General features: G+C 33.6%; 1 protein-coding gene, 1 long non-coding RNA gene and 2 pseudogenes across 2 annotated transcripts; 1 reads left to right on the top strand and 3 right to left on the bottom strand.

Annotated features, from left to right (window-relative positions):
* Positions 1–3,112: 3,112 nt before the first annotated feature.
* LOC139824494 (uncharacterized) lies at positions 3,113–12,682 on the bottom strand (annotated as a pseudogene).
* LOC139824500 (uncharacterized) lies at positions 4,958–8,888 on the bottom strand. The gene is made up of 3 exons (XR_011735131.1): positions 8,431–8,888; positions 6,675–6,883; positions 4,958–6,311 (listed from the first exon to the last, which is right to left on the bottom strand). It is a non-coding gene; the product is annotated as an uncharacterized lncRNA (long non-coding RNA).
* Positions 12,683–13,307: 625 nt separating the features above from the next.
* LOC139824490 (rab proteins geranylgeranyltransferase component A-like) lies at positions 13,308–15,594 on the top strand (annotated as a pseudogene).
* Positions 15,595–17,142: 1,548 nt separating this feature from the next.
* On the bottom strand, positions 17,143–20,453 carry LOC139824493 (uncharacterized). Its single transcript, XM_071797012.1, has 4 exons — positions 19,899–20,453; positions 19,356–19,537; positions 18,834–18,986; positions 17,143–17,754 (listed from the first exon to the last, which is right to left on the bottom strand). Exons 1-4 carry the CDS (start codon positions 19,959–19,961, stop codon positions 17,529–17,531), a joined length of 624 nt encoding a protein of 207 aa, XP_071653113.1. The 5' UTR covers positions 19,962–20,453; the 3' UTR covers positions 17,143–17,528.
* Positions 20,454–23,241: the final 2,788 nt, after the last annotated feature.

The raw sequence follows: 23,241 nt of genomic DNA on the forward strand, positions 1-23,241 counted from the left end.
ACGAAGTGGTTCCGAGTTATGAAATTTTTAAAATGTCAACTTTTGATTTAATATGACATTTTTTGTGGTTTTATCACAATTTTGTAAATTTATGTAATAAAATTGATATTTTCGGAAAATATATTCGAAAATAAGGAGCAAAACGGATGTTTGAGAAGAAATTGAGGGAAAAAATTAATTATTTTTTATTTTAATTTATTTGTTTAAAATTTTTAAAAGTAAATATTGTTTTATTCTTTTAATAATATGTTGAATACCAAATTTCCAAAGTATTGAGAACTATCAGGTCCATGTTAGCAAATATACGTTGCTCATAATTTACCGTCAGTCCGATTGAGAATCTAATTTAATTTAATTTAATTTATTTGTTTTTGTTTTTCAAATTGATGATAAAACCACAAAAAATGTCAGATTAAATCGAAAAAGTTGACAATTTTAAAAATTCATAACTCGGAAAACCACTTCTATTCCAAAAATGAAATTTTCAGGGTGTTTAAGGATATAATGAAGTATATTCCCTGAAAATTTCAAAGGATTTCGAGTTGAAAGAAAAAAGTTCTGGCTATCTGAAAATGGCGATTTTTCGAAATCGATCGGCTTTAGATGGCCATAACTTAACGAAATAGAAGCAATCAAGTAAAAAGTGGGTAGATTTCTTCAGAGTATACCTGAACAAAAAATATCAGCTGCTGATCAACCCTCTACTTCGAAAACTTTAAGATATGACAGCATTTCAAAAATAGGTAAAATTTCTCTAAAACAGTGGTTTAGTTAGCAGCTCGCCGTGAAGCCGGACTTGAGTGTAAACCATGACCAATTTTTTTCTTAAAAGTAGAGGTTTACAGAAAAGAATGCGGCCTCAAACGAGTCTCTAAGTTATATAGAAGCTGAGATATAAATTTTTGAAAATGACTGAAAAATCGACTTTTTTCAAAATTAAAAAATTCTCCAGCGGCCGATTTGATCGAATCGGGCTCAAATTTTCAGGATCATCTCCTTTTCTAGTGTACTTTCGAGGAAAAAAAAAATCGGCATCAAAATCGGTGACCCACCCCGCAACTTTTGGTCGAAAGTAATGGATCTGCCCATATATATATATATCGTAAATTGAAAACTTACGGGCGGCACCGCTAAACGCTGTTACTTCGTTTACATTTAAAGTATGCCTCTTTTAATGCTTTAATTTGGTTTTTATTTGTGTGCGCCATTTAATAAAACTCATTTCTTTCATGTTCGTTCTAGTGATTTGAGTAATTATCTATATTGCTTATGGCGCTTTCCGTCTATTAATTGAATTATTCGTTTTTTCTATGCATAATTCAATAAAAATCTGTGTTTCGATGTCTATCCAGTTCAATCTTTAACTTTTTCCGATTTTCGTTCTTTTCGATGACTGATTTAAAGTTTTATCTCCAATACATCCCATCATATATATATATATAATATATTATATATATATATACAGGGTAGACCATTTTAATCCATCCACGCGAATAACTCGAAAAAGAAGTTTTTCAAAAAAACATTTTATACAAAGTTTCTTGACTTCGAGGGGGACATAACAATATACCATAATATAAGGGATTCCATTTAAGAAATTAAAGGTGACCTTTATGTGATCTTCAAACGACTATCCAAGGTCAAATCAATAACACCATCTTATGTTCCCCTAGAAGCCATAAACTATTTTTCTAAAAGATTTCTTTGAAAAACTTCTTTTCAAGATATTTGCGTGGATTGATTAAAATGATTCACCCTGTGTGTGTGTGTGTATATACATATATATATATATATATATATATAATATATATATATATTATATTATATATTGGAGGGGTAAAAATCACAGTGGTGTAAGTCAAATTTTAAAAATATTTTTTCGTGTGCATAGATGCAATTTATATATTGTATAGATTGCATCTATCCATGCGAGAAAAAATTTAAAAGAATTTGACTTACCCACTATGACTATGACTTTTACCCCTCTATATATACTATATATATATATATATATATATATATATACAATAGTTATTTTAGCTAGATTACATAATATTGTTTTTTAATACAAAAACGAGCGATTTACTTTCAGGGCGGTATACACAGGTGAAATTGGCGCAGAACTTCGCAGAAGTTTTTGCTAAATGTCAGGCACAGCAAATGCAAGGAGTAATTGAAAAACAAATGGATATGTTTAATGAGTCCACACAGTCGCAAATGATATCTCAACGTCAGTGGGAAAAGGAAATGTTAGAGAAGGAGCATGAACATCAACTTTAAATGTTAAATAATTTTATGGCAGGAATGCAAGCAATGCAACATGGGAACAACTTTCAGCAACCATATCCATGCAATTTTCATGAAAATTATCCTCGTCCACCATTCTCGTCGACTCCAATCCTTTTTATTCATCTACCCCATTCATAAATTCATGTGGCTTACCAGAACCATCTCCCCCAATATCAACATCAGCCTCATCGTCAATATACACAACTTCATCTTTACCTTCATTATCTTACGGACATACTTTTTAGACAAGTACTCTAATGTCTTCACCACAATTAACTTTCGCGTTTATTTGATTTCAATAATATGAAGTAAATATACATGTACAAATAAAAAAAACTATATTTATTGTATTCTCTGTTTATTTTAGTAACGTACAATAATTATCGTAACATACTTTTACGAAGTGGGTAATGTGTCGACAGGTAGTTTATTAAATGCTGACGAATATGTGATCCAGTGATGTCGTCACGTTCCCGATTACCCATATCCATTGGCTGTTGATATATTGTGCTTCAGCCACATCATTAAGCCATTGCTGAATAAATGCTTCATTTTTTGTTTCTAACAAATTTTGCAAAATGCAACAAGCACTCGTAATGTTTGGAACGAACAAGTAATTAACATCAATCTTTTTTAAAAGTATCCTCCAACGTCCTTTCGACCGCCCAAAGGCCATTTCTATTGTAACCCTCGCTGAATTGAGATAAACATTGAAAGACTCCTGTTCGGCTGTAACGTACCAGGATAGCCTTTCATTACCTATGGCAAAAGTGGGTACGCTGGGTCTCCGACGATAAATATGGTACTTCCAAGCCATTGATATTTCGCGTGGTCTAAAATATAAATTATAAAATAATATTCAGACATGTGATAAGGTATAAATAAAAAAATATATTAATTGTCACTTTACCTGTGGAATAATATTTTTAACATTCCTGTATAAATTGGAGTCTTTAAATACTGCAGCATCATAAGTATTTCCAGGGTGGCGAATACAAATATCTCTAATCTGTACATAAGAAGATTTATTAATTATGACCTACAGTATCATCCTGTGATTATATAAATTGTAAATAATACACACCTGCATTTGTCATCGACAACTGCCTGTAAATTAAAAGAAGGCCAACCCTTACGGTTAACGTAATCCCGATAACCCTCTGAAGGTGCTAATATAGGTATATGAGAACCGTCGATGCATCCAATAATTTGCGGTATGTGGGAAATTCTCTCAAAACGTGATGCTATTTCAGAAGCTTCAATTTCATTTGGCATTCGCAGAAAATCTGGCATTATCAATTCATTGATCGCATTTACAACTCGATACAAACATTTTTTTACAGTGGACTTATGGATGCCAAATACGTTTCCAACTACCCGATACTCTGCGCAACTTGCCATTTTATATAATGCAATAGCGACTTGTTTCTGAACTGATAACGGTTCTCTTGATTTCAATAAAAGAGGCTTTGGCTCCAAATCGGTTGTAACAACGAACACAGATAATCAAATGTATTCTTTCGCATTCGAAAACTTTCTAGCCAATCTGAATCAGTGTACGTCGTCAGAACAATTTCACTCCAAAAATGGTTACTCCTCGGTTTCATCCATATACTTCTATCAACTCTTATTGCGTTTAAATACGTTTCCAAAATGTTATTCATTGGTAACATGCGTGCATAATGCGTAAACATTGCCATTTGGAGCCTCTGCAATCGTTTAATTCTGTCCCACATCTGTCTTTTTTACGCATAATATTCATAAAAAGAAGATTTCTTCTTCTATTATTTTCAAAAATAAATTGGTAATAAAACTGTATAAAATACTCCTCGGGTGTCATTATATAAAATTAATGAACTTGATTCGAACTTAATGAATACAACACTTGTTAATTCTGTCAAACTGTCAACGATCAAAATATCTAAAGGCGTAACTTCAGACTGAGCTGTCAAATATGGTAAGATTCAGGGCGATCCCAAATACGATCCCGTCAATTTTTAAGTCTCTCTCGGTGTAAACGAATGATGACTAGACCTATTTCGGGTCACAATATAAGTCAGGCCGCGATCAGGTCGCTGGGTGTAAACGTAGCCATTAATTTATAAAAAAAAACGCAAATCAAGATGCGTCCGTGCGATTCGACGAGAAGCTGCAGCCCAGGCAACGTTCACGTTGTAGGCGCGTGGCGAGGCATTGGAGGAACGCTAAGTAAATAACAACGGCATAAACGACATTTCTAAGTGTGCAAATTTGGAGTTTGTACATTGCATCATCAACATTTTATTGCGCTTACAAAACTCCTCTTATGAGGAAACTTGTATTTTATTTAATGCATAATTATTAGTATTATTATTTAGTATAGTATAATTTGGGTTTCTCACAGAGGAAGTTTTATGAGCACAATAAAATGTTGACGAAGCAATGTGCAAATTCCTAATTTGCACACTTGTTTATTTTTATATTTTGACAGAAATTTTACGGGCTTCATCCTGTTCCGGGTGCCATTCCATTGAACTTTACGACCCGGGGGCAGGTCTTTAATCAGTTTTTTTTTATACAATATTAAAAAAAAAGAATCTTTTGACCGATTATCGCCGAATTCAATACTTCAATTCAATACTAATCTTTCTTTAATGATACTTTATCGATTAAAAAAAAGTTAGTTCGAAATTTCCAAATTTGCGGAAGTTAGAGCAACCGCGGATATTTCTCACTAAATTTCTATTAGAAAAGAATCCTTTATTGATTATCGCTAAATTCAATATCAACTTTTATTTAATAATACTTTATTAATTAAAAAAAGTACATTTCTTTTTATTAAATGGATTTTCTCCCAATGCTATTGTTACATCAAATGCTGCTGCAAATACACCATATAATGCTAGGCTCGGTTGCTTTGTAACTTCTTCAAATATTACATTATTCTAGGTGTCTAGAATATGTGTCTAATATGTGTTCTACTAATAATAATCGGCAAAAATTATTTGTATTCTGTAATTTTCACTAATTTTAAGAAAGAAACATAAATTACGCTTAATGATCGATCGCAGTCACTTATTTATGTGTCAATAGCTTGTACGAACTGTCATGTGAAACATATTAAAGAGCGATTCTACTCGTATCCCATTAATCACAAAGACCTTATCGTGTTTATACGTTACTTACACGAAAACATAACTGAGGAAAAAATATCTAGGTAATTCTTTAAAGTTCAATATAATAAAATAATTAAATATATTAATAATGAAAGAGATAAACTATTGTTTGACTAGAATCATTTCTGGATGGTCGAATATATACATATACATTCACGAAAGCGATTGCGGAAGACCTTCTCAGAGATGAGAGCGGAGACTTCTTGCCAGTAGGAATATTTTGACCTGCAATAGGTAACAGAATAATTATAAAAACTAGCAGTTTTATTGCTAAAGAATTTATTAAAGATTTAACGGCGAATGCGAGTCGGGCGCGGAACGTGGTGCGCAAATAAAACTAAAACGTGTATTTAAATGTGACGAACGTTTTGGCTCTTCTTTCGAGCCATCTTCAGCATTTATTAAGAAAAGAAGATTTATTCTATTCCTCTGCGGAGCTCGAGGTAGGAAGCTCCTTTCTTGAGGAGATGCCGTGACAAGCGAGCTGGTACGCACGGTTATAGTGCACATTTCTACACAAGATCTGCAGCAGTCAAAGAAGTACAAAAATTGAAAAGTCGCAGTAGTTTTTGACTACTTAATAAATGCTGAAGATGGCTCGAAAGAAAAGCCGAAACGTTCGTCACATTTAAAGGGAGAACCTGGTTTAGAAAGCTAAAAAAGAGGAGATTTTTAAGAATTTTTTTGTTGACAATAATGCAGTTGAGGTTTCTAAACTTTTTACAATATTTAACTGCTTATTTGAAGAGGTAAAAAAAAATTATATTGTAAATTAATTGCAAAATTGCGCCGTGGTGTATCTCTAATCAGGGCGTATCGCCAACCGAGTTGTCAATCTGCGGGAAAAATGTAGTCCGGTATTTTGATCTGAAACAAAAAAACCAAAAAATTATTAATTTTCATGTATTTTTATTTTATATGAACCAGAAACATGGTTAAAAAACTGTAAAATACAAATTTTTTAGCACTTGAACAAAAAAATAACATTTTTGAGAAAAAAATCTTCCGTTTTTATACAATAACAATTATTTAAATTAATGTTTTTACTAATGTTTGAAGTTCACATAGAATGGTTGTTCATTCTTTAGCTAACGCACTTTGAATCAAATCGATTGATCAATTTTTTTTTTCTATCTTTTCCGCAGATTTTAAGAAAGTACGAAAATGAAATTTCGAGAAAAACGCGTTTAAAGTTTGCGGTACAAAAAATATCATTTATTGGTGACTTACCGCAATCTTATGCTAATCAGCTATACCAGGGCCATACTACAAGCCTTCAGCTTCTTTATAAAACTCGTTTCGTTACATTTGCTCCAGTTTACGAGCTGTGCGAGCCTCCTTGATCGTGCTGTTTCGGCGCCGCTCCCCTTTCGTAACTCGCTGCGCATCATAATTATCAGCAAACATTTGCACTGCTGGCCGATATTGATTTCTAATAACTGAATCGTTAATAAATGGCAGTATAGTTTTCATTAAAGATGCCAGTAGCCAAATATGCAGCGATTTGAACAATTTTGAAGCCCGAATTTATAGGTGTTTGGGAGCGATACGCCACACAGTCGAATTGAAAGATTCGTTGGAATTTTCTTTCAGTGCGCCCGCCTAAACACCTAGTCAAAAGTCAAAAGATCTTTGTTTGCACAAGCTCGCGCACAAGCCTGAACTCTAGAATTAGATGAGGAAGGAACAAATCATAAGAATCCGTTTATTGAGAGAGAGATTGCGTTTAGTAATTTATGTAATTTGAAATGGCTAGATTGGGCAGAACTATACAAAGAATACCAACATTTGTTGCATAGGAGAAGGGAAACTGCCCGAAAACCTTCCCAGTATTCGTGAACAAAATTGTACATAAATAATATAAAAAGACAATAGAAATACAATAAATGTATCAAATACAGAAAATTAAACAAATAATTAGTTATAGTAGAACAGTCCTTTCTTTAAAGCTATTGTCGAATAGACTCTAGATTCATTAATGTAATTTATTATTAAATGAATTTATTCTTCATAAGAGGAATAAAAATAGTATGCTCAAATATAATATTATCTTGACGTAGTCAAGCTTCGAACGAGTTGTTATTTATCAAAGAAAGGATCGTTAAAAACATAGACATAAATCAATTAGAAACATGAATATCAGATATAATTCAAACAATCGGGGAAATAATGCATCAATCTTTTAGTTCAATCATGAATAATTGTCATCGGCCTTGTAGATAGTATTCTTCGTAATTCGAATATTGACTGAGTATTACAGAAATTGTGTACAAATCACGGCACAAAAATATTACTTACAACATGAGCTATTATTACGACACGAGAGATAAATACGACAAGAGCAATAAGTTTTCAACTAAGTGTACTGAATTACAATTGTAGTAGGCCTTCAATCTTTGATTGATACATTAATTCGACACAACACAAACGCAATATTAGATAATAAGAAATTGGCAGAATAATCACGGTGATAATACAAAGAATAATATATCAAGAGATATCATCAAAACGTATAAAAACTGGTAACAGAAGTTATCGCAAGTAATGTTGTTATAAACGTTATGAACGAGTCGTGAATGCTACGCAAATACACACCGCAATGTTATCACGTGAAAATATAATTCAATATCTATTGAGAGATGTTCTCAAAAACGCAAGCAAAAGTAAATATATCTTATCGCAGACAATGTAATGTGAAACGGTTATTAAGTACAAAGCACGTACGTATAAGAAAGAAATAACGGTGTTACTTGTAAATGAAATGAAATGAAATGAAATGGTTGCAACCGAAGAATTAATTATTGACTTTACTTTAGACTGAGCTCAGTGTTACAAATGACTCGAAATAAATTTACCTCAAATGAGTTAAACTTGCTCTCTGAATTCAGCAAGTTGCAAAATTGTAACCGTCGAGGGTTTAATTATCCCTTGCGGATCCCTTGAGTAACGTTAGGTGAAATTCTAACGCCCGTGCTCAAACGGTTACCTTTGAATTGATGAGTTTAAATTTGAGTATATCTGAGTTCCTCGATACTTTTCCTCGAAGACTTCGAAAGGGCTCGTGATTCCTGTCGAAAAGGCTCTCTCGAACGTTCCTGAAAATGGCTTCCTTCCTTCGTTCCACGTGCCGGCATGGCTCGCCGGGAATATCTCTGGATTCCTCTCGGTGACGATCGTAGTTGTCCGGATCAACCACGTGAATTGATGTATGGTAAATAGTTATAGTCTTAATGCACACGAATAGGCAGATTTCAGCGACCGCACAACTTTATAGCGAAATGAGACGAAAAGATGACGCAATTACGTATTTGATTCGACCGTAAGTAACGCACGATGTATCACGCGCGATGTCTGCGAAACGAATGCTCGCTCGGCCGGGCTGCGCGCCCCTCCTAACATGCTCGAGCATGCGCGGCACACGTGTGCCTCGCCGCCTGGGACGCAACGTTGTCGGCGCCGCTCGCGCGCTTTTTCTCGGAACTATGTAGAATGCGCGGTTTGATCTATTGAATTATAACCGCCACAGATGGTCGCAAAAAAGAATAACACAATCTCTCTCTCTTTCTCTCAACTTCAAACAATCTTTATTGCTGTCAAGTAATCCGGACAAAAGAACCAAGGGACAGAGCGCACGGCCCGCTCCGGCCGAGCGCTCGTATTAGGCGGAGAGCTGACGACACTTTTGGCCAAGTGATTTTATAAATCACAATTTTCCGTTATAACCTGCGTGGACGACTCTCCTTCGATAATCCGAACACCTGGCTGGCCGTACTTAGGGGGTTTAGAAGTACGCAGGTGAGAAAAAAAAACGGATTTTTAAGTCATAGTATAAGTCTTAATTTTTATCGGATATTGATAATTGATCACTCAGGAACATGCAAATAAATTGCCAGTTCGATTGCTCGGGGGCTACATAATACCCAGGTAGCAAGCACTCGTCATTTTGACGTCAATATTTGGTCATAATTGGTCAGTAACGTCATTCGTCGATTAAGTGACGTATATTTAACGTCATGTTTTAATACGTCAAAAAGACTTTGTAAAATGACATTATATAGACGTTTAATTGACTACCCAGGTAGCAGACAGTCGTCATAATGACGTGATTCTTACGTCATTTTATGACGCATGTTACGTCATTTATTCCTAAAGTTTGACGTAAAAATGACATATTTTTCACAGTATTTTTCACAGGAATATTCCTACATTTATAAAGTATTTCGTAACTTTATGATTGACGTTGTGAATTTATGGTATAAGTGGATCTAGTTGCGTGTGTAATTATAGTTTTATGACAACTATTTCATGCAGTGTTATAACTATTAAGAAGATATCATTACAAGATTTTTGACCACTTTAAAGATGTACCTGTTATAGACAAGTACACTTAATAAGGAAGCATCAGGGTGAGAAGATCGTCACTGTCCACTGGATCATCGAAGTCAAGCGACTCGGACGCGGTACTGTACTAGGATGGGTGACCGCCTTGAGAGCGGCTATACGCACATGGCATATGTAACGAAACAGTTAAAAAGCTTTTTTTTTCTTAGATAAAGAAAAAGAACATTTTTTTATAAACGTTTATCAAGTAGACATTTTAAAATTTTAATTTCATAAAAAACATTTCTAGAAACCGGTATGTCGTACATTGGACCTATTTTTGCCGTCAATAAAACGTCAGAAAATGACGTCGTTGGGATGTGACTTAGGACCGTGAAAAATACGTCATTTTTACGTTAAACTTTAGGAATAAATGACGTAACATACGTCATAAAATGACGTAAGAATCACGTCATTATGACGACTGTCTGCTACCTGGGTATTTATTATTTATCAACTTTTTCATAAATTGATACGATAATGATAGTTAAAATACACGTTTTTAAAAACTCATGGACGCTAAAAACAATTGAGGCCATCATCAGACCCCTCCGCCGCGCTCTGGCTTTGTGCATTTTCAATAATTTTTTAGAGATGTTGCCACCAAAATTTTCACTTGGCTTTTTTGGGTGGTATGTGTTAGCACTATACTTGTTAGTAAAAAAAAACCCAGCTTTTATAGTATGACTTGAAAATAATTATTTTCAATTATTTTTAATTAAGCCTGGCGACTATTCCCCCCGAGCAATCAAACTGGCAATTTATTTGCATGTTCCTGAGTGATCAATTATCAATATCCGATAAAAATTAAGACTTATACTATGACTTGAAAATTCGTTTTTTTTCTCACCTACGTACTTCTAAACCCCCCAAGTACGGCCAGCCAGGTGTTCGGATTATCGAAGAAAAGTCATTCACGCAGGTTATAACGGAAAATCGTGATTTATAAAATCACTTGGCCAAAAGTGTCGTCAGCTCTTGGACTAATACGTACGAGGCTTCAGAAGGCACAATTTATAAGTTCCGCCTCTAAAGAAAATACAGATGCGGCGTATCGCTTCAATACGTTTTTCACGTGCGTTCGTGGAGTTCTAGGACGAGTGACATGTCGTGAAATCATTTATTGCATTTTTGGAATTACAGAACGCTACGTTTACAAAAACGCTGTTTTTTGAAAGAACTAACCTAACTAAAGAAATCTGGAGTTAGACGTTCGTATCCCTGGCGGAAAAATTTCTATGAATAACTACAAAATTGACTAGAAATAGAAATTTGTACATAATGTACATTTTTGTTGAAATATTTAATTTTTGTAGAAATAGTTATATTTTTGTAGAAATATCTACGAAATAGTACCACAGATTACAATGTTCTCAAATCAAGAAACTATTGCAAGTAGTATATTTTATGAAAAACTACAATTTTATAAAAAATAGTACAAAGATCTACAAATTTTAAAAATTTAAGAAAAAAACAAAATCTTAAAAAATTAAAACATCTGCTTACTTGTAGAATACTACAATTATTTATAAATGATTAAGAAATCTATTACAATTTACGTATCGTAAAACTATGCAACTTAGAATCTAATTCAGTTTTTAGTTTCTCATAAAATACTACAACTGCGTAAAAATACTAACAAATACCGATTTGTTTGTACAGCTCAAAAATTTTATTACGGCTAATTATTATTATGGCTAGTTAAATTTGTAATTTTTAGTTAAATGTTACAAGTTTTTACACAAATCTTCCAAAATTCATCTATTATTAATAACTTCTTAATTCGCAGAAGTCGAAATACTTATGTTTTTATTTTCGTATAGTCTGTTGTAAAGTCCAATAGAAAGATACATAAATGTACAATTTTTTATCTATATAAATTTTTGATTTGTAAATGGTTGTAATTTTGCATACAATACTACAAGGTTCTACAGAAAACGACAAAATCCTTAAGCCTCTTAAAACTCGTGAATTCATGAAAATCTACATAAATTTGTTTTTTTTTTTAGATGTTTATAAGATACTACAATTTTATATGGAAATTAACAGACCTTCAACCAAACCTTTCCATGGAAAATTGTAGTATCTTATAAAAATCTAAAAAAGCGAATACATATGTAGGTTTTTTTTAAATAACCGCAATATTAATCGGATGGCAAAGTTAATTAAAAATAGCGGATATTAAAAATAAAAATGATAGAATTTTTACTTTTGACATCCGGCCGCTATATGGCTCCGACATTTTTAATTTATCAAACTGAATTTAACATCAGATTAATATTTAGCAACCTGAAAAACAAAAAAATTTCATAATTTCTTAATTAATGATCTATGTAAGTCGCAACTTTGATGCAATAATAGACTCTATGTTAATCATCAATATCTTTTTAACAATTGACATAACAAATTTCTTTTAAGGGCTGAAAGTCCTAACAATTAACATACTTAATTTTGATTGCAATATAACTTCTCTAACACGTCACGCGGAGTTCTCGGCTTAGAGATCAGTGCTCTGATTCTATAACTATTAACAACAATTCGTTATTATATATTGTCGTTGCGCAGTTTTTTTATCATATATTATATCTGCACAACGATAATATAACGATGATAACAAAACTACTGTAGTTATATAAGAGTTACAGAATACAGCCTTAACGACGCGACTTATCGACTGTTAGCGACTTCGTCCGAAATGACCTGCTTTATCTTAAGAACGTAGTTACTGCATTGGCCGCTACGAAAATCACGGTATGGCGCTGAAACCAGTGAGAAATGCTGTTCGTCATTTTTACTGTCCCACATTACAATTTACATTCAACATTAAAACATGTAAGGATACGTAAGAAGTTACCCATAATTATAAACACTTAATGTTTTACATAGTAATATTACTATACACACAATAATCGTTAATATATTTCTTTTCTTTAATAAGGAATACTCATGCTAAATTAATTTGAATTATAGTATAATTATAGTGTATAGTAATTATATACTATACTTTAATTTAATTTACATCATGATTTAAAAAATTCATAATTAATAATTGTATTTCTTATAAATGTACTATATAAATTATCTATAGTATATTATCCACTTAAAATTAAGAGAAATATCTTTTGAACGAAATTAAGGGGATATTCTGGTTTGAAAAGTAGTACAAAAAGAATTTTTGAAGAATTGTTTGTATTAATTAAGGAAACAAAAAAAGTGAATAACACTGCATGTTTTTTAGCCTTATTTATAATAAGAATAGAGGAAAGTCCCCTGTTATGTGTGTGAGATACCACATCTATTTTGTGTGATGATCGGAAACCTATATATGGGCAGAATTGAAAAATGTAGTAGGTCATTTTGAAGGGAATTTAATAAGCTTTAAGATCCTAATATGTAAAATCTAATTTAAATATTAATTTTTCTGAAAATTAGAAAAATGTAAAAAATGAGCTTCATGCAAAATCGAAAAAGTGTACTTCTAATATGAGATACCTCGAGAAATCGCTAATAAAGTGCAAATACATCGGTATTTTGTGCAGAATAGAAATATTGGTTCGTGTTCTAGTTCAGGTAGCCACACTTTTCCCGAATAAAAAAAATTTTTGGTGGTTGCGTTTCAAATATCCATCATTTATTAGACCTTCTAGTGACCAGAATGTAAAAGAAAAGCATTTTTGTTACTTAAAAAAATAAAAATCTATTCTTAAAATATGGCTAAAAGAACATGCAAAGTTTAGTGTTATTCGCTTTTTAACACTTTAATTATATTCTACATCTTGCAAAATTTAATTTGTATTGAGAGACGTTGAAGCTTAAACACGAGCCGTAATTTGAAAACACAGATTATCAATTCTTGAAATTTAATTTTCAGTCTTAGATTTTGCCTGCGATTCACACCCTATAAGCGCATAAAATTCCTAGAATATTATATGAATATTAATATTAATTATTTAATATCAATTTGCGCCTTATACTTTTAGATTTTTTAACTTAACAAATATTCATTATTATTCCAATTAGTGTAGATAACAATATCACATAATTCAGTAACTTCATAATATGATATGATAAGCTATTTATAATCAGGGCAATATTTGTGCGTTATTAAATAGAATTTTTACTTATTTATTTAGCAACGAATATTACGGAGGGCTGTGGGCTACATTTAATTTCGACGGCCTGCAAAAGTGGATAGAAGATTTAAAAACGGTTAAAAGTAATACTAGAGAAATACAAATGTCGATTTGAAGGGGGACAAAAATTTTTGAAAGCTAGTGACCAGTACTTATTCCACAGTCGAGAACATCGGAGAAATCTGGTATATTTCCAAGTAAGAAATGATCTGCATAAATTAACCGTTTAACGATTTTAGATGGTATCTCGTATATTCTGACTAGTTTCCTTTTCATGCAGCGATGCGGACCTACCTGACGTCTCTTCGAAGGATACCCAGACCGAGAGTTCTAGAGATAGTGCCGCAGTCGATGGCGCGGAAAAGACTGATCCTGATAAGGCTGACAGAAAGGAGAATGTGAAACAGTGAAGCATAGACCGTATCAAGAAAAAGTATAGAAGATTTAATATCGATATGGCGCCTAAAAGTAAGATTACAGATATTTGTAGATACGCGCATTAATTCTCTTAATGTGCATATGTACATGACACGTGATTCTTATTGCAGTTATTATTCCCCCGCGGTGAATTAGTGGAACTGTTGATTTCTAGCAACATTGCGCGTTATGCTGAATTCCGTGCGGTCTCTAGGGTTGCCACTTTTATGGACGGTAAACTTACCAAACTTCCTTGTTCTCGAGCCGATGTGTTCGCTAACAAAACGGTTAGCGTGATCGAGAAGAAAATGTTGATGCACCTTCTGACATCCTGCATGGAACAGGGTGCCGATAGTCCAGAATTTGATGGTGCGTGTCACATTACGTAAACGCGTTACGTGTGAGCATGTATTTTTTTTAATTATTTAATTTCTGACTTAATAATAATGTGTCCCGTTTACATCTCTAGGTTTCCGTGATAAAACGTTCTTAGAATATCTTAATACGAAAAACCTTACGCTTATAGTAGGTACAGCATTATGTTATGCAAGCTATTGCAATGGCAACGGACAAAACGTCATGTAGAGACGGCGTTAATCGTACGAAGCATTTTCTCAATAGTCTTGGACGTTATGGAAATACACCATTCTTATGGCCTATGTACGGAAGCGGAGAACTGCCTCAATGTTTCTGCAGGTGTGTGTTTCTAAAAACGCGGTGAAACTTTCATTCTGCTTTACAGTTACATAAAAATAACATTTTTCATACTTTTAGACTGTGTGCAGTCTTTGGTGGAATTTATTGATTAAAGAGACAATTAGACGGCGTAGTAGTTAACGAGGATAAATGCAAGGCCATTATCAGTGGGAGACAGAGATTGGCTTTGGAGCATTTAGTCGTAGGGCAGGGACACTTGCCACCAGAAATCGTAGCCTCTGAGGGAGAAAATCAAATTTCGCGCGGAATTTTATTACTGACAGGAAAGTTTTACATAGTCATTACTATATGTATAATAATTATTTCTTTAATAAGGACTCATGCTAAATTAAATTGAATTATAATAGTGACTATAATTCAATTTAATTTACCTACATCATGATTTCAAAAATTTATATTTAATAATGTATTTCTTATAAATACAATTATAAGATATAAACTATTAATATACATATATATGAACTATTTATGTACATTATCTTAAAACTGTGCATCCATCATTTAGACCTTAATCTCTGCCTGAGTCTCTGCCTCAGAAACAATTTTAAAAATTTGCATTTTAATGCGCCTTTGTTCTTTTTCGGTAAACTTAAGGTAGTCGAACTGTAAGGTCGAATTAATTGAGAGATGACTCTTGGTATATGTATATATTTGATAACTGGTACAAAGGTATTTGCGGGAACGAACGTAATTGCGACTTGGCTCTTCTCAGGACTATTCGAGACTCTCTTGCACGGACTTGTACGAACGTGCACGGCGACCGTTAGTATGAGCCATACTACGAAAAAATAAACTCAATACTGTTTATTATCAGATTGCAACGTGTTCTCACAGTGTGTCTTTCTCCTCTTCGGCCGCGGCGTAACGGTGTGGACGGGCAGTGGTGAGTCGTGTCCTACGCTCGAGGGAACTTCGTTTATCTCTTCATAGTTGGGCTCACCCAATACCGGTTTTCTTTTACGTTGCACATTATAGTCATTTCTCATGCCCATCGCCAAGCACTTCTGAAGTCTACAATACTGACAACGATTTTTGCGGTGTTTGGTAACTTTACAACTTTTGCTTCCTCGACACTGGTAGCCCAGCTGCTTGCGCATGCTGCGCTTAAAAAGAGCTTGCAACCCTCGCAGGTGATCGCCCCGTAGTGCCTACCATTGGCTGTATTTCCACAAACTACACATAGTTCTAAGCTAATGAGCCGCGAACGTCCTTTGCTGACTTCACCTCAACGTCGACATTTCTCTGTTCGTCCATTTTTCGATTATCGAAAATTGAAATTTCTTAAAATCTCCTGACTTATTCCTTATTTCTGCGACAAAGAATATTATACCATAAAATATATACTCGTCTATTCTTGAATCAATATAATTATTACTACTCAAGGAAAATCTACAGTTATCAGGCAATGAAGCCTAATGTAAAAATCTAATTAAGTTTTAAATACTATTATTGTCGTGACATATCTGCGTAAACTATATATTATACATAAAATAGTCATACCAAATAAAAGTTCTTATTCCTAAAATGAGTCTACCCAGAGTTTCGTTGAGACCTTCAGTGGTATAAAATTCACAATGAGAATGTCGCTTTTGTGTTGGACAAATTTGGAAGTGTGTCCTTGGAGGGGGAGGATTTTGAATGTCAACAATGTATAGTTCTTAAGATGACTTATAACCGACGAAGACAACGTTCAACAAAACTTCTCATCGACGCTCTTACCAAGAGTCGAATAACAACGACACAAGTGGAATCATATCCGACTTACGAAGAGTTTTGAGTGGTATTTGTGGTGCAACGTCATCATCTATCTTTCATCACATCACATCGATTACAATCGTCATACTCACCAAACGATATTTTAGGCAAGAAAGCGAGTATCGTGAGAACGCGTGAAAATTTCGGCGAGTTTATTTATTGAATATTAAATGAATAAATATAAATATTAATGTATTTATTTAATAAATTTATTCTTTAGTAAATTTGTATAATAATTTGGCAAGGCTAGTAATCACAAGGCTTCTAGTATAGTGAAGAGAAAGAGAAGAAAGAAGAAAAAAATCAGAAATTGCTTTCTAAATTTCCTAACATTCGTATGTACACTTTCACTATGATAGAGCCGGAAATTTACGAGAAAAATGTAATTCGTTTGTCTATGTATTTCTCGTTATTCTATACTAGGAATAGGCATCAATAAGTACAGGACATTTGGCAAACGCGTGTTCAATTTCAAGAGTCTCTAACACAGAATTACGTATATCTTACGCGATTTTTAATAAAAAATTATATACTACATATATACATATTATAATATGTACGTACGATTGATAACTTAAATTGAGATAAATTTGACAATTTAATTTCAAGAACGAAGTGGCACGATGCTCTCCCGCTTCGTAATACATTATATGTTTGCTTCATTGTCATTACTGATATTTCATTAATGGGAGATCGACGTTATCGACCCGATCGGCGGATCCTGCCACTTAAATTCTTCTTGATAGGTGACGTAGGCTACCCAGTAGCAGACGTTGAGTAGACCGAAAGACGCGGGGAAGACTATCCGCGCCACCCTGTCGATGTAAGACACGCTGTTTTTGTGCCTCCTCGACATACGATCGCCGCATTTTCGATAGTTGCTAGCCGCTTCTCGTTGCCGGCGACGCCTGGCAATTTTAGATATTAATTATTACACATCTCTTTTATGTAGCTATATTATTAATAAAAGAGTAATATAATAAATGAAATAAATAAGAATATTACGTTAAAACATGTACAAGATATTTTATAATTAAAATAAATTGAAGTAAAAAAAGAGGCTTGCAAAGAATCAAACTCATAAATTAAACAATAAGTTAAAAGGCCATGGAGCTTATTAAATTAATAACGCAAATACATTCAGGTCTTCATCATAATTAGTCGTTAATTGTATAAAAGATAAAAAGAGATTTTTCTTTGAAATTATCCTCAGCGTTATTTGCTGTTAGATATTACGGATTAGTACAATTAAAATGTGACGCTTGTTCACACGGAGCAATTCATCAATACTGCAGCGCGTGGGAGCGCGTGGGTATGTTACTGATATTGTTGAACGTAATGGTCATATGTCTAAAGACTATAGAGAGTAAACAAAAAGGTATGATAAAAATAACTACATAAATAAAACAAGTATCGAATGCATCAACTGCAAGTCAACTTTACAAATGAGCAAAGTGACTCTAATGGTGCGTCTCCACCTGCGAGTAAGAACTCTCGAGAGCAAAAAGAAAGAGAGAGAGAGATACTCTCGAGAGTCTCTCTCTCTTTCTCTCTTTTTTGCTCTCGAGAGTTCTACTCGCAAGTGGACACGCACCATTAGTCAGAGACATAACATTGGAACGTGTAATCAAAACTAATTTTGCACCTTATATGCATTAATATGCATCAATATGATGTTATCGACAAAGATCACGTTGGGGTGACTTACACCGACGAAAGGTTTAAAATGACTTAACAAATACAAATAAAAAATGAACATATTTTTATAATTCATGATTTTTAATTTTTGCGACATTTTGCTAGTTTATTTATATAAATAATAGAAATAACGCGTAATAATAAAAAAAATTATAATAGCTATATTAATAGTCTTTTAAATTTTATTAGTCTAATTAAATTAGTCTTTGGCACAATAGAAATCGAATAGGTGATGCCGCCGTAATATCACGTTACTTTATGTTTTTTTATTAACGCGTACGTAATGTACCTGAAAGCATCATCTCCTGCTAAGCAATAGAGAAACTGTCGCCCATATCGGTAAAATAAGCTCAGTTTGCGTCTGTCTCTCCATGGTCGACGGTTTTGAAGAAACGGCGACCGTGATGGAATGGCAGGAATCTCTTTCGTATGTGACGCCGTCCTGCCGGAAGTAAAACTTGAATTAACAACTGATATTTCACATGCAATTGATATTAAATTCTAGGAGAAGAACTTGTCGAGAATTCAGAAGAAAATTAAATATTTTAAACCGGACTCCAAAGATCGAATATTTTAATAGATTTACAGGATTAATTTTCCTGCACTTCAATTATTCGTAAATTATATAATTTTCTGTGATTACGAAAAATTAATTTACAAATTTTTACAGAAAGGCCAGAATACAGAAAATATAATATCTATGTGAAAAGGGCGTTTTTACATTTTTAAAAATCTCCTGAACTTCTAAGACATGTCTTTGATATTGTTTCGGTGACTTTGTTAACAGTTTTTATTAAAATATCAAGCTAACACTGTATAGTGCGGACATGAGGGAACCACACTTTCTAGTATTCGTATCGATAATCTCCGGATGAACAGCCTGAGGGCTGCTGCAAAGATCATAGTGCGAAATGTATCCTCGAACTCCTCGCTCGCGATACCCTTCCATTCTTCCCATTCTTCGTCGTCCAACGGAATCTCGCCGCTACCAACCTGAAAATTAATCAAAATTAGATTGATATTGACTCAAATTTTATCTTTTTTTTATGAATATTTGTAATTAAAGATGCAACAATAATTTTGAATATTGTTTGAATAATCTTTCGTGCAAATGTAGTAATTTTTTACACTTTCATATGTAAACATGAAACTACGTTTTCTAGCATTCACACTTACATCGAAAATACATGTTGCAAAGGTAAAAAAAAACTATATTTAATTAGAGATCCCAGAAGATCGCAATAGTTTTCCTAAAATACTTTATGTTATAAATTCTCTCGATATATCTTCTCTTAAGATACAAGGAAGCGATTGAACGGATGAGAAAAATATCGCGATTACGCAGAATTATCACCTTCGTGAAGTAATGAATACCCGCGAACTCCAAGAGGGTGGCGATGCAGTAACCGAAACTCATCAATAGAAACCAATCCAGAGCGGGTAGCGTATCTAACTTTCGGCAAATCCGTTCTGGAATCGAGGCTTATCGTCGATAGCGTCAATATGGTGGTGATACCTGTAAAACTTGTGACACAGTGTTATCCGCAGGGTCGGGTTTTCTATTTAGACGCCTCAGACACACAGGGCTAGGGCTCGTAAGATTTTCTTAGTAATTTTGTATTGTTATGTTCATACTTGTCGAAATGAAAAGAGAAGCATCAATTATTTTATCAAATTTTTTTACATTGTGTATGCGATTGTACTCGTCCAACGTGTTTGTGACTTAAATAAGATATAGTTCATTTTAATATATAATACTTAACTCTTAGACGTAAATCACTTAAAGCTGCCGTTCATGTTCTATAGTTTATTTTCACGAAGAAGCAGTTAATGTTGTATATAGTACAAGGAAATTAGGATTTTTCTGCGGAATAATTCGCATGTAGCTAAATTTTTGAATGGACCTTTATTTCGTCGTTAAAAACATATGTGAAAAAGTCCCCACGATGTGACCCTTGCTAAAAATTTTACAGAGGGTCAAAGGTAAAGAAAAACAGTTTTTCGCAAATATTTCTTTATTCATTAGTCCCTACGGCAAAAATAGTTATTACAAAATTTGTAGCTTATAAAATTCTCTACAAAAATGTTCTATAAGTTTTTTTGTACAAGCAATACTTTTCACGTAATAAATTTTGCAAGATATGCGCTGCGCGGTAAATTTACGGAGCGCGCTGACAGACATCAAATAAATTGAAGCGTCGCACGCGCGCACAAAAAATGTCATATCTTTTAAACGAATCATCGTACAAAAATGATCGAAGAATCGTTGAAAAGCAGAAACTTTCAGCTTTTTAATGCAATTTGGTTCGTTATTCTATGATAATTTTTGAAAATTCTACGATGGTTTAAACAAATTGTTACATGCATTTTTTGCCTTTTTTCATAAATCAGCCACAAGTAGGTTCCAAATTGTTTAAAAAAAAAAAACGCCAGCAGGATATTACAGTATATACTTCATACTTTGACCCTACCAGAGGAAAAAAATTACAAAAATTTTTTGCTTTAAAATCAAGCTATTGACATTTTCAGTAATTTTTAAAATTTTTGATGAAACGTTAAAATTAAAATCGTCATAACTTGGCGAAAAACTGAGCTAGAAAATTTTTTTAAAAAGCAATTGAAAGCTTGAATGTCTACTTTTAGGTCCTACATTGCAATAGTCCCTCCCATTTTCTTGCATTTTTATTTATTTATTGTAAATATCGGTTGTCGCGAAAAATCTTATTTAAACAAAGGACTATATATTACTTATAGTAGTTTTGTATAAAAATTTACGTTTCTCGGGGATAATGCCTGTTTTCTACACCACCTCGGAGGTACAGTGCTAAGCGCGTTTTTTTTTTTAAACGTGGTGTCCCCATTAGGCCTAATCCACTGTTTTTTCTAAGAGAAATGAAACAAATCAATTTCCATGGTAAACATTCTTTTGCAAACGTGAAAAAACACACATTTTGCTATTAAGTCTCTGCTTCTTCTTCAAATTCCCTCCGTTGGCTCGATATCCATAATTTCCGCGTCAACTTCTTTCTTCAATTTCATGGCTTCCGCCAAGAAATCTGCAGGTTCGTCCTTCGTAGCTGTCAATATAGCAATCTTCGATTGCATCAGGTGCTGTGTTAAGGCAAGACTGGCCATGGCAATGTCCACACACTGCTGAACATTTTAAACCCATTTTTCTGCAGCCACAGTTAAATCCGCAACTTTTTGAGCAGTTGCAAAAAAGGAGTTTACTAGAGTGTCCGGAGCAGGTGGTCGCAGAGATGGAATCGGCTCCAAAATATTATTCCTCCTTATCCATCCCCAATCTTCAGGATTGAGATCTTTGATATTTTTTGGAGTTGATTCCATCTTTGCTACCACCTGCTTCGGACACTCTGTTAAACTCCCATTTTTTTCACTGCTCGAAAAATTGCGGATTCAACTGTGGCTACAGAAAAAATGGGTTTAAAATGTTCAGCAGTATGTAGACATTGCCATGGCCAGACTTGCCTTAACGCACGCACCTAATATAATCGAAAAATGCTATGTCAGCTACGAAGACGAATCTCCAGATTTCTTGGCGGAAGCCATAGAAATTGAGTTGCTTTATTTCCTCTCAAAAAAACGTGGATTAGACCTAATGGGGACATCACGTAGAAAAAACGCGCTATTAGCACTGTACCTCCGAGGTGGTGTGGAAACAGTGCATTATCCCCGAGAAACGTAAATTTTTATACAAAAACTACTATAAGTAAATATATAGTCCTTTGTTTAAATAAGATTTTTCGCGACAACTCGTATATTTACATAAATAAATAAAATGCAAGAAAATGAGGAATATTGCAATGTAGGACCTAAAAGTAGACATTTCAAGCTTTCGATTGCTTTTTAAAAAAATTTTCTAGCTCAGTTTTTTCGCCAAGTTATGACGATTTTAATTTTAACGTTTCATCAAAAATTTTAAAAAATTACTGAAAATGTCAATAGCTTGATTTTAAAGCAAAAATTTTTGTAATTTTTTTCCTCTGGTAGGGTCAAAGTATGAAGTATATACTGTAATATCCTGCTGGCGTTTTTTTTTTAAACAATTTTTTGGAACCTACTTGTGGCTGATTTTATGAAAAAAGGCAAAAATGCATGTAACAATTTGTTTAAACCATCGTAGAATTTTCAAAAATTAATCATAGAATAACGAACCAAATTTGCATTTAAAAAGCTGAAAGTTTTCTGCTTTTCAACGATTCTTCGATCATTTTTTTGTACGATGATTCGTTCAAAAGATATGACATTTTTTGTGCGCGCGTGCGACGCTTCAATTTATTTGACGTCTGTCAGCGCGCTCCGTAAATTTACCGCGCAGCGCATATCTTGCAAAATTTATTTACGTGAAAAAGTATTGCTTGTACAAAAAACTTATAGAACATTTTTTGTAGAGAATTTTTATAAGCTACAAAATTTTGTAATAACTATTTTTGCCGTAGGACGAATGAATAAAGAAATATTCGCGAAAAACTGTTTTTCTTTACCTTTGACCCTCTGTAAAATTTTTAGCAGGGGTCACATCGATGGGGACTTTTCACATATTGTTTTTAACGACGAAATAAGGTCCATGCAAAATATTTTAGCTACATGTGAATTATTCCGCAGATTTGACATTTTTTGTGTTTCCCGGTAATTTCCATCGCTTTTACAAGTGAAACTATCACATGTTCCATGGA

Source organism: Temnothorax longispinosus, unplaced genomic scaffold (genome assembly GCF_030848805.1).
Source record: "Temnothorax longispinosus isolate EJ_2023e unplaced genomic scaffold, Tlon_JGU_v1 HiC_scaffold_40, whole genome shotgun sequence".
NCBI lineage: Eukaryota > Metazoa > Arthropoda > Insecta > Hymenoptera > Formicidae > Temnothorax > Temnothorax longispinosus.

Coding starts and splice junctions, on each gene's coding strand:
- LOC139824493 (XM_071797012.1), bottom strand. CDS start 19,961: ATGAGTTTCGGTTACTGCATCGCCACCCTCTTGGAGTTCGCGGGTATT. Junction 19,538..19,898: donor GTATTCATTACTTCACGAAG/GTGATAATTCTG, acceptor ATTAATTTTCAG/GTTGGTAGCGGCGAGATTCC. Junction 18,987..19,355: donor TCATGTCCGCACTATACAGT/GTTAGCTTGATA, acceptor TACTTCCGGCAG/GACGGCGTCACATACGAAAG.